At 47.8% G+C, this 12,633-nt stretch overlaps 1 protein-coding gene across 3 annotated transcripts in view; it reads left to right on the plus strand.

Annotated features, from left to right (window-relative positions):
- The first annotated feature begins 9,042 nt into the window (after positions 1 to 9,042).
- Positions 9,043 to 12,633, plus strand: part of SLC13A2 (solute carrier family 13 member 2) — a 32,941-nt gene continuing 29,350 nt past the window's right edge. The window contains exons 1-2 of one of the 3 annotated variants that reach the window (XM_061390517.1): positions 9,043 to 9,193; positions 11,883 to 12,164. In XM_061390517.1, the coding sequence (XP_061246501.1) occupies positions 12,063 to 12,164 (102 nt within the window). In that variant the 5' untranslated portion in view covers positions 9,043 to 9,193; positions 11,883 to 12,062. Of the gene's footprint in view, positions 9,194 to 11,035; positions 12,165 to 12,633 lie in introns of those variants that run through there. The other 2 variants (XM_061390519.1, XM_061390518.1) reach the window with 2 other exon arrangements.

The following is a 12,633-nucleotide window of genomic DNA, read 5'->3' on the forward strand; positions in this document are numbered from 1 at the left end:
ACATTATAGCTACATCATATTTTAATAGGAAGCTGATAATGTCTGAGATTGATGAACAAAATAGGAATGTATGATTTTTTATTTTTTGCTGTACCTAGCAGCTTTCAGGATCTTAGTTCCCTGACTAGGGATTGACACCGGACTCACAGCAGTAAAAGCAGTAAATCCTAGCCACTGGACCACCTGGGGATTACCAAAATATGAGTATATATATTCCATTTGGAAACAGAGATTGTACAGATACTAATAAGAAATGGCTAAAAACAAAAGTAACAAATATTTGAAACTCATTGCTACTTTTTAATGTATAATATTTTACTATAATCCATGTACTTGAGATTATTTACATCTATTGTATCTGTATGATGGGAATACTATATAGTATAGTGCACTATTTTTAAAAAAATTTTATTGAGGTATAGTTGACGTACAATATGACATCACTTTCATGTGTACAACATAATGATTCGAAAGCTTTAATTGAATTTAATTCTGTTAAAAATTTAATTTAATTCTGTTAAAACCAGCTAAAGTAAAATATTATATATGCAATTAAGAATCCTAGCTGAGGGGACTTCCCTGGTGGTCCAGTTGTTAAGAACCTGCCTTGCAATGAGGGGATGTGAGTTCAATCCCTGATCAGGGAACTAAGATCCCATACGCCTTGGAGCAACTGAGCCTGTGCCACAACTACTGAGCCCACCCCATAATGAAAGATCCTGCATGACTCAGTGAAGGTCCCACGTGCCACAGCTAAGACGCAATGCAGCCAAAATAAATAAATTTTTAAAAAAGGATACATTCTTCATGGAGTTCTTGTCAAATCTTACCCTTTGTCAAAATGGAATATACACATACATGTAGAAATGTACATTCTAACATGAACATGTATGCATCTACCACACACATGAACAATTATAAATGCATTTACTTGAACACACATTAAAATACATGTGCACTATACTCACTATACATACATAGGTATATATCACAAATCCTATATACATATAAATAAATGTACCTAAGGACCCATAATCTTACACACACTCCCAAACACAAGCATATACATTTAGGCCAGTGGAGAGATGGGGAAAACAGAACCACTGAGCAGGCCTGTGAGGTTGAAGCTGGGATTGGAAAGGGAAGTTGAGACAGGTTATGAAGGAAGGACTTTGCAGAATAAACAACGAGGGTGTTGTGATATCATGGAAGGAGCCCTGACTTTGGAGTTGGATGATCCTGAGATGAAGTCACAGCTCTGCCATTCACCAGCTGTGTGACATCGAGCAACTGACTTGACTTCTTTGTGCTTCAGTTTTCCTATTTGTAAAATGGGACTTTGTATCGACAGAACGAGGTTCCAGAATATTGTAGGTGCTTAATAACAAGTCATAACTGCTGTTATTGTGGGTGTATACAGGGACTAAAGGTATTTGCATGGAGCCTTGACCTCCATTAAGTGGTATTTCAGGAAAAAACCTTCACCCAGGCAATTACAATTACTCTCCCATCTGAGACCAGGAAGCCCAAAGGAGCTTCAGCACTAACCCTAGGGCTGAGTGTGGACGACGCCTGCATCGTAGGAGGCCTCCTGCGTGAGCCAGGACGCGTGAGCCAGGCCTGGCCTGTGAGTGTGGGACTTTGCCCACACTCAGCTCTCCAGAGCAGGAGTGGTCCTGCAGCATTCCTGAGGACTGTGAGGCCTGGTTTGCCTGTTAGGTGAAGTAGGACTCTACTCTCTGGAAGGCCACAGTTCCGGCTTCTTGCCTTTCTCAGCCACCCAGCCTCTCCAATGGGCCTTAACCCTTACCCTTTCCTCTCAGCTGGGCACAGTGCCAGCTCCCCCATCAGCCTTTCGGGCTTGCCAAGGAGGGACTGCAGGCTTGGTGGGAAGGTGCCCAGAAGGCATTTAAGGATCTGGGTTCAAGTCCTGACTTGGCCACTTCCTAGCTGCAAGGTCTTGGGCCATTCATTTCCCTTATCTGAGGCCTGAGTTTGCCCCTCTGTTCAATGATGATCGAGAGCGAGATCTCAAATGGTATGGTGAGAATTAAGAGAATGAATGTGAGAATGCCTAGGTAGGACTGGGCCCACAGTGGGGACTCATTCATGTTGCCTGAATACTTAGAGTAAAATTGCTAGAGGAAGACACCTGCGTTTTTGGCCAGGTTGTGCCAAATGTGTGTGAGCTTTAGAAAGTCTCTTACCTTCTCTGGGTCTCAGTTTCCTCGGCATGAAATGAGAAAATGGGCCTGGATAATCTTCAGCCTCCTTTCCAGCACTAGGATTCCAGAACTTGGTGCTTTGAACTGATAGAGAATTCCCTGGTGATCCAGTGGTTAGGATTCTGTGCTTTAACAGCCCAGGACCTGGGTTCAATCCCTGGTCGGGGAGCTAAGATTCTACAAATCAAGTGGTGTGGCCAAAAAAAAAAAAAAAAATTGAACCATCAGAGTGTCTTCCTCTGATCCTTTAGGGGCACACATCTAGAGTGTGAAGGGTGTCAAGGTTGGGGACAGACAGAGAGCAAGGCCCCTCTCCACCCTAGAGACCTGCATGCTTTGTAAATTAAATGGGAAGGGGCTCTGTCTTGTGGAGAGAGGGAGGTCAACATGCGTATGTGTGTAAGTCAATATAAGTAAAAGTTTCTTAGTTGTGTCCAACTCTTTGCAACCCCAAGGACTGAATAGTCCATGGAATTGTCTAGGCCAGAATATTGGAGAAATATTAGCCTTTCTCTTCTCCAGGGGATCTTCCTGACCCAGGGATTGAACCCAGGTCTCCTGCATTGCAGGTGGATTCTTTACCAGCTGAGCCACAAGAGAAACCCAAGAATACTGGAGTGGGTAGACTATCCCTTCTCCAGGGGATCTTCCCGACCCAGGAATTGAACCAGGGTCCCAGGTTCTCCTGCATTGCAGGTGAATTTTTTACCAACTGAGCTATCAGGGAAGCCAGGGGGATAATTCTGGGTACTTGATAGAGGAATCCAGTGGATCCATCTTTCAGCCATGTATTGTCTGTCTGCCAACCATCACCATCTTTGAGGCCTCTGTTCCTGGAAGAATCCTGGGTGACCACACGCTGAACTAACAGCCAAAGGTGTGAGAATCAGATTCCCACTCTGCTTTCACGGTCTAGTGAGGACACGGCCGGGATACTTGTGACCACCGAAAGCACAGTTTGTGCTGAGAAACCAGAGCACCTGGTTTGCGTTCTGGGGACAGTGTGGTCAAGATGGGCCACAGCAGCAGGCAAGGGTGACAGGTGTGATCTGCTCTTGAGAGATGGACAGAGCTTTCCAGGAGTGGAAGCGGAGGTGAGAAGCACATTCCAGAGGTCGGTTGGGGTGGAAGCATGTGGTGCCCTGAAGGTGTCAAGCCAGGAAGATTTGACAGGCGAGTGAGGCTTAAAATAGAAAAGGGAAAAGGAAGAAACCAGCCTTTGCCCCCGGACCTCCTGCATGCCACATGCCCCCTCACAGACACCTCACACCACACCTCCCAGGTAGGTTTTCCTCACGCGACTTTTACAGAAAGCCCAAGCACAGGTCACACAGCGGAGGCCAGAGCTCCGACTGGAAGCTACGTCCCAGTCCCTCCTCTCTCCTCATCCTCTTTGAAGAGTGGAGGATTCTTTAGTAGAAGAGGAACAACCAGTTTCCCCCTAAAAGGCTAGAGAAGCCCTCCTCTTCTGGGAGGCCTTCCAGTGCCCTCCCGGGGAGAGTTTCATGACTCGAACATGCTCTGTGGTTTGTTTATTAGCCTTATCGCCACTACCCCACCCAGGACAATCTGATTAAATCCTGCTGTCCTCAGTGAAAGGCCTTTTATAAAGGGCTCTGCTCTCCACAAATAAGGGCTTCCTTGCTTCCTTGCCAGAAAGGGCCTTCAAGGTCTACGACAGACGATAGGAGGGAAACTTTGTCACTGTCCGTGTGGGGAGAGGTGTGATCAGACAGAGCCTTGCTCAGATTTCTTTCTTTCTTTCTCTTTTTACTGCTTTGTGCAGGATCTTACATCCCTGACCAGGGATTGAACACGTGCCCCCTGCAGTAGAAGCATGGAGTTCTAAACACTGGACCACCAGGGAATTCCCAGCTTTGATTTCTTGATCCTGAGACTCCAGGGCTGCACTGCCTGATGCTGGACACCAAGAAATTAAAATAGGGAGGGATAATAAAAGAACAAAAGAGAGTTTCATTCAAACCAAACTGAGGACTACAGACCAGGAGACAGACTTCTCAAATAGTTCTGAGGAATTGTTCCAAAGAAGCATGGTTTTCATAAGTTTTCTGTCTTGTCAGAACTATGACAGGGGTGCATTCCTTCAAGTTTTCGAAAAAGACAAGTAGCTGTCACAGCGCATCAGTGTGACCCTGATGCCTGGGGAGGGAGCCTTATCGTCAAAGAAGTTACCAGCATTGGTGTCCCAGGAAGGAAGGACCTTCCTTTTTTGTTTGCTGGCCTTATTGTGGAGAATCTTTACTTCTGGACAAGGTATCTTTATTTAAATGGTTAAACGAGATGTCCAATGTATGTTTGCTATTGCTATTGCTAAGTCACTTCAGTCGTGTCCGACTCTGTGTGACCCCATAGACAGCAGCCCACCAGGCTCTCCCGTCTCTGGGATTCTCCAGGCAAGAACACTGGAGTGGGTTGCCATTTCCTCCTCCAATGCATGAAAGTGAAAAGTGAAAGTGAAGTCACTCAGTCCTGTCCGACCTTCAGCGACCCCATGGACTGCAGCCTTCCAGGCTCCTCCATCCATGGGATTTTCCAGGCAAGAGTACGGGAGTGGGGTGCCATTGCCTGTTTAATAGGCCACAAAACAGACATAAAATTTAAGTTAAATCACGTATAAGCCAGAACGACTTCTCCATACCTCAACATATGGAAATTTCTTCCATCAGGTGTATATCCAAAAGGATTGAAATCAGGGCCTCGAGAGATATTTACACAACTGTGTTCACAGCAGCGTTATTCACAATAGGCAAAAGGTAGAATAACCTAAGTTTCCATCTGTGGAGGAATGAATGAACAAAATGTGGCATATGTACACAAAATGGAATGTTGTTGTTCAGTCACTAGGTCATGACTGACTCTTTGCAACCGTATGGACTGTAGCCCACCAGGATCGTCTGTCCATATAGTTTCCCAGGCAAGAATACTCCAGTGGATCGACATTTCCTTCTCCAGGGGATCTTCCCCACTCAGGGATTGAACCTGCATCTCCTGCATTGGCAGGTATGTATACAAAACGGAATGTTATACATAAAAAAGGAATGTTACTCAGCATTAAAAAGGAAGAGAATTCTGACACAAGCTATAACATGGATGAGCCTTGAGGACACTATGCTAAGTGAAATAAGACACACACAGAAAGACAAATACTGTGTGATTCTCCTTTTATGCAATATCTAGAGGAGTCAGTCATAGAAACAGAAAGTAGAACAGTGGCTGTCAGGGCCTGGGGAAGGGAGAGTAGGGAGTTATTGCTTAATGGATATAGAGTTTCAGCTTTGCAATATGACAAGGATTCCAGAGACTGGTTGTAAAATAATATGGTCAGACTTGATACTGAACTGATAACTTATATGCAGAGTTCAGTTCAGTTCAGTTCAGTCGCTCAGTCATGTCTGACTCTTTGCGACCCCCTGAATTGCAGCACGCCAGGCCTCCCTGTCCATAACCAACTCCCAGAGTTCACTCATCATTGTGGCATGCAGGTTCTTTAGTTGTGGTGTGCAGAATTGTAATTGCAGCATGTGGGATCTAGTTTCCTGACCAGGGATCAAACTTGAGTCCCCCGTACTGGGAGCATGGTCTTAGCCGCTGTGGGCCACCAGAGAAGCCCTGACGTCTTTACAATCTTGATCATGATGAAAACCCATTCACTTCTTTGCCTTGTTGCCTGCCCAATGACCCCTATCAGTCCTACCTAAAAACCAAGGGATCAGCTTCAGAATGTGCTGGAAGGAGGGTCTGGCTCTCTGGCATGAACCTTGTAAATTATCCTATGGGCATCCCATCCATCCATCCATTCATCATTCTAGCCATCAATCCATCTACCTATTGTTTCACAACGTTATATGATGAATATCAGCTCAAGAGACTGCAGAGGTGTATATACACACTTTGCTCTGTGGAACCTTCTCTGGTGGGGGATGTAGGCAGGTTATCAGGAGAATGAAATGCGGTGTGATAATGTGCTGTGACGGAGTCTTCCAGCATGTAGAAGAAGTTCCAGTCTGTGATGAGAGTTCACCAAGGTGGTTTAGCTTTAGGCTGAGACTTGAAAGATTAACGAGACTTAACCAGTGAAGCTGGAGAAGGAAATGGCAATCCACTCCAATATTCTTGCCTGGAAAATCCCATGGACAGAGGAGCCTGGCGGGCTCGACCGAGCGTGAGCACACAACTAGTAAAGTATGGAGAGAGATACAGGGAGAATACACCTGAGAGAAGCTCTGGGCAACTCTGGAGATCTTCGAAAATGCAGTCGAGGATCTGAAAACAATTGAGTCGAGGCAGGAGTGGTGAGAGCTGAGGCAAAGGAGGAAAACAAGGATTTGGATCTTGTAGGATTGTTTAAGCGCCTTGTGAGGTGCCGAGGGGGGTGATGGGAACACATACATGACAAAGTGAGTGGACCCAGGTTGAGAAGCAGTGGAAGACGGGGGAGATCAGGGCCCCTGGAGTCAGATTCTGGGTGAACAAGATGCTCGGCCCCTTGCACAGCATGAGACCCCGCCCATATAACCTGAGTGTCTCAGAACAAGCCGACCACCCAGGAGGAGCACCTCCGGTCCTGGGTCTGTTCTTCCACCCAGCTATGTTCTTTCTCTTGGGGAGGGGGATTCCTTGAAAACAGCACCAGTGAGGCTCCCTACCTCTGCTGCCTGGCTTCTCTCTGTCCTTGAGAACATCTCTGCCCTCTTCTTCAATCAAGGATGTGATGTCTTCGCTCCTCCAGGCTGGGTAGTCTCACGTCTTACAAATCATTCCTGGGGCTCCCTGCTGTGTCCAGCCATCCCTGTCTTTCCAAGACCACTTAGGTAGTGCCCTTGTGGGCCCCAGGCCCAAACTGCTCAGCCCAGTTGCCTCAGGGGCCTCTGTCTGAATGTCTGGCCCCCGTGTCCAGATGTGAACTTCCTAAAACTTACCTTTGGGCTGCAGCCTCAGTCCTGGGTCTATCTCCAGCTTATCTGCCACCCACCCCTAAAGATAAACCAATTCTGTGAGCCGGAGACCATCTCCTGTCACCCTTGGGCTTCCTCAGCTATTCTCAGATGACTTTCTCAACAAGAGTCCAAGGTTACAGGACACTCCTCTCTGAGACAGTGCTGACACCTGTCACCCAGAGAGTGACAGGGACTGATAGTCCCAGCACCTGCCATGAGTCGTTCAGAGTCCACTAAGAGCCACAAAGACAAGAATAATTATTTACAGTGTTAATGGAAGGAAAAGGAGGTGGGGCAAATGGGAACGGAATTAACCCTGATAGAGGAGGGCCCTGCCTGTAATTCCCGGGCAAAGGGAAAGTTCTTGCAACACACGTGATGGTTGGAGACTTCCCACCTTTGAGATGAATTAGTCACCGGTGGGGCCCAGCTGCTGGCAATGTGATAGTTCCCTTACAACGATCCTCAAAAGAGAGTCAACAAGGGTCCCAAGAGCCTGTGGCTTAAATATACTTTATTTTCTTGGGCTCCAAAATCACTGCAGATGGTGACTGCAGCCATGAAATTAAAAGACACTTGCTCCTTGGAAGAAAAACTATGACCAACATAGACAGCATATTAAAAAGCAGAGACATTACTTTGCCGACAAAGGTCCGTCTAGTCAAAGCTATGGTTTTTCCAGTGATCATGTATAGATGTGAGAGTTGGACTATAAGGAAAGCTGAGTACCAAAGAACTGATGCTTTTGAACTGTGGTGTTGGAGAAGACTCTTGAGAGTCCCTTGGACTGCAAGGAGATCAAACTAGTCAATCCTAAAGGAAATCAGTCCTGAATATTCATTGGAAGGACTGACGCTGAAGGTGAAGTTCCAATACTTTGGCCACCTGATATGAAGATCTGACTCACTGGAAAAGACCCTGGTGCTTGGAAAGACTGAAGGCAGGAGGAGAAGGGGATGACAGAGGATGCAATGGTTGGAAGGCATCACCAACTCGATGGCCATGAGTTTGAGCAAGCTCCGGGAGTTGGTGAAGGACAAAGAAGCCTGGCGTGCTGCAGTCCATGGGGCTGCAAAGACATGACTGAGCCAGGGGACCTCAGTGAAAGAGTAGCCATCTAATTTGTAGTCAAATGCTCTGTCGCTGAGCTGTACCCCTACAGCAGCAACCTAACTTGGAAACATGGAGAAATTTTTTAATGTATTCCCTTTTTAAATTTTTATTTTTATTACTATTTATTTATTTATTATCGGCTGCTCTGGGTCTTTGTTGCTGCACATGGGCTTTTCCCAGGAATGCCAAGTGGGAGCTACTCTCTGGTTGCAGTGAGCGAGCTTCTCACTGCGGTGACTTCTCTTGTTGCGGAGTGTGGGCTCTAGAGCACCAGTTTCAGTTATTATGGTGCACGGGCTTAGTTACTCCACGGCTTGTGGGATCTTCCTGGACCAGGGATTGAACCCATGTGCCCTTGCATTGGCAGGCTGATTTCTAACATCTGGACCACCAGGAAGGTCCTGGAAATACTGACTTTTGTTCTGGCCCCATGACAGAGGCCCACTGGAGGGTGGGCAAAAAGCATGGACAGTCTTGAATCGGGTTCTGTCTCTGCTCACACAGGCTGTGTGACCCTGGGCAAGTGCCTTCACTGCTCTGAACCTGTATCACAGGCTTGGTGTGGAGAGTTGGGCACACCCGGCTCAGATTACACACACAGTGGACGCTGTTCCCCTTCAGGAGGCTCTGCCCAGCTCCCCTTGTGGCTCCTCCAGAGCCGCAGGCCAGAGAAGAGGCCTCCTCCAAGGGCGAGACAAAACCAGGGATTGTCCTGAGTCTCTGAAACCCTTTGTTTATCCCTGTGCTTCCTGACTTTTCCTCATCTTGCCCCGAGCAGGTGGCAAGGTTGGCCAGTGGGAGTGGCGTGTGTGTGCTAAGTTGCTTCAGTCCTGTCCAATTCTTCGCGATCCCGTGGACTGTAGCCCGCCAGGCTCCTCTGTCCATGGGATTCTGCAGGTAAGAATACTGGAGTGGATTGCCATGCCTTCCTCTAGGGGATCTTCCAGACCCAAGAATCCAATGGGAGTGGAGAGGCCATAAATAGCCTGAATAGGGGCTGGGGGTGGGGACGGGCCGCCTGTTTTGTCTCACTGTAGCTTACCACCCAGCCTGGCCCTGGAGTTCTTTGACCCAGACCCACACACAACTTTCTGCCCACCTTGCAGAGGGCACTAGGGGCAGGGTGGGGGAGCGGGGTGTCTCTCACATGGACCTCAGTGGCTCTAGGAGTATCTCATTGGCATCGCTGCCCAGGCCATGCTGCCGTGCACCCCAGAAATGGGGTCACCAGTTCTCAGCATGCACCCTGGAAACGGGGTCACCAGCTCTCAGTCCTTCCCCCACACACCCACCTTCTGACCACTCAGAACCTTCCTTTCTTTTTCTACTTATTTTTTTAAAAACTTTTTATTTTGTATTGGAGTATACCTGTTTAACAATGTGATAGTTTTGGGTGTACGACAAAGGGACTCAGCCATGCATACACATGTATCCATTCTCCCGCAGACAGAACCTGCTTTCTTTCACTGTTCTGCCCAGGCTGTTTGCTTCCTGAAACCGTCTCCCTGAGACACCCTGCCTTCTTGTCCTGGCACACAAATCATCACCCTGGAATAATCAAAATCAGCAGGAACATGGATTGAGCTTCTACTCTGAGCTGTTTGGTGTGGAGAGGTGGGAGGGTAGCCAGAGACGGAGGCTCTGGGTAGATGTATCCACACTCTGTTCTCCAGGCCTGGGCTCACTCTTGACGCTGAGTAGGGTTATTCCTCTGTCACCTTGGAGACTCCACCTTCAAGTCTGTCACTGAGGCATCACCTTCTCCAGAGCCTTGGCTCAGTACTCCTACTATTTGCTTTTACCTGGAACTGCCTTACTGGTTTGGATCTCCCCAGGGCACTCCAAAAGCATGCCTGAATTCTGCCTGGCTCTGTGTCCTGGGGCCTCAGTTGCCCCACCTGTAAAATGGAATTTATGGTGAGGTTGTACAGAGGAAATGAAACAGGAAACTAACAGCTTGTACTAAATGCTGAAGAAATGTAAATACTATTTACAAAAGTAAACTATTACTATTACCAGAAGCATTTTAAAAATTTTAAATTACTATTTAATATTTAAATATTTAATATTACTATTACCAGAAACATTTTAAAAATATTTATTTGACTGTGCCAGAGATCTTAGTTGTGGCATGGGGGATTTTTAATCTTTACTGTGGCACTCGGGATCTTCTGTTTTGTTTGTAAGAATTTTTTTTTAAGATTTTATTTATTTATTTAATTTTTTGGACTGTGGTGGGTCTTCATTGCTGCACTTGGGCTTTCTCTAGTTGTGGAGAGCAGGGGTTAGTCTTCATTGAGGTGCATGGGCTTCTCATTGCGGTGGCTTCTCTTGTTGCAGAGCGTGGGCTCTAGGCATGCGGCCTCAGTAGTTGTGGCTTGCAGGTTCTAGAATGCTGGCTCCATAGTTGTGGCACCTGGGCTGTTTCTCCAAAGCATGTAAGATCTTCCAGGACCAGGGATCGCCTGCACTGCAAGGCGGATTCTTAACCACTGGACCACCAGGGAAGCCGCACTCAGATCTTTACTTGTGGCACACAAACGCTTAGTTGCAGCATGTGGGATCTAGTTCCCTGACCAGGGATTGAACCAGAGCCCCCTGCAGAGCACAGAGTCTTAGCCACTGGACCATGAGGAAGGTCCCTACCAGCAGCATTTTAATCTCTCTGCATCCTTAACACTTAGTACAAGGCTGAAGATATAATCAGGGCCAAATATGTGTTTGGTGGATGGATGGATAAATGGAGAGATTAAATGTGTTTCCAAAACATGAAAAAATTTTTGAGGGTGTTCCATGGGAGTTTGGGGTGGGGATGGGGGGCCAGGAAGAATCTACAAGAGTGAACCTTTGCTGTATACCTGTGCATGCGTGAGTGCCTGAGTCACTTCAGACGTGTCCAACTCTTTGCAACCCTATGGACTGTAGCCCACCAGGCTCCTCTGTCCTTGGGATTCTCCAGGCAAGAATACTGGAGTGGGATCCTCCTCCAGGGGATCTTCCCAACCCAGGAATCAAACTGAGTCTCTTGCATCTTCTGCCTTGACAAGCGACTTGTTTACCACTAGCACCACCTAGGAAGCCTGCGCTGTATACCTACCATACAGCAATACGTTAACAAGCCAGCAGCTGCTTCAAAATTCAGTCATTGTGTCAAAAGCACACAGTGAATATGAGATGGTAGTCCAGCGGCTCTGACAGTCTCCTGGATACCTGGAAGGAGAAGGGCTTACTTCAGCCCTTCCTCAGTCCTAGACTGGAAACTCCCAGAGGGCAGGGTGTTTCTGCAGGAAGGGCCACCCCACCACAGGCCCCATATAAACAGCTCAGACAACTCAGTTTTGCATGAGTAGGTGGAGAGAGGAGCTAGGTAGGGCGCTCTGGGTCTTGACATGTGGATGCCGGCTGTGGGGCTTCCCAGACACCCTCCCCTCTCCAGCTCCTCTGGCTGCAGCCCTTCACAGCCTCCACGCACAGAAAGAGTTAACTCTGGGCTTAACCTCTCGAAAGAACCTGAAGCCTTTTATTCCCTGGTCTTGCCCTCCTCCCTTTCTTTGTAAAGTCTTTCTGATCTTTATACTTCCTGCAGGTCTCTCCTCCTTACTCTCACCTCCCGGACTCCAAAAACACTCTGATTGCCAGGGTGGGTCAATGGTTAACACTCCAGCGGCTTTATATAAGCCTGCCCAGCTGCCTGCCTGCTTACACCATCCGTCCTGCAGTTCCCTGGATCCAGAGGGTGACCAGGCAGCCCTCGTGGGCCCACACCATGGCCACCTGCTGGCAGGGCCTGTGGGCCTATCGCTTCTACCTGATCGTATTCTTCCTACCCATTTTCCTGCTGCCTCTGCCCATCCTCGTCCCGACCAAGGTAAGGACTTGGGATTCTGGGCACAGGGAAGCTCCAGAGGAGCAGGGGAGGGACCATCTGTCCCAGGGTGGGGCATTTTTAGGACCAGCAAAGCCCACTCATCCCTGTTAGCGTGGAGTTGAGGCTATCTCCTCCTGGTCCTGCTGAGTCTTAGGGGTTAAGAGGTCAAAAGCGGCTTTTGCAGGGTATCCAGTAGTGGGAGCTCAATGTGAATTGCTTAGGTCCACTTGACATCTACTGCCTTAGGAGGCAGAAAACCAGCTCCATAAAGGAGGTGCAGGTAGAAGCCGATGGGGTTGATCAGGAGAGTATGAGCTGGTCTAGCAGCTGGAGAGTGAAAGAAGGGGATTAGAAGAAAACCAGCCTTGGGCAGTTTGTGAAATTTTAAGAGTACAAACAGAGAGTGAAGGTGCTCACCTGTGATCCCAAGAGCTAAGTCGTCTGCGGAGGAGGGGTGGAAAGAATTAAT

The sequence above is a fragment of the Bos javanicus genome, chromosome 19, assembly GCF_032452875.1.
Source record: "Bos javanicus breed banteng chromosome 19, ARS-OSU_banteng_1.0, whole genome shotgun sequence".
Classification (NCBI taxonomy): Eukaryota; Metazoa; Chordata; class Mammalia; order Artiodactyla; family Bovidae; genus Bos; species Bos javanicus.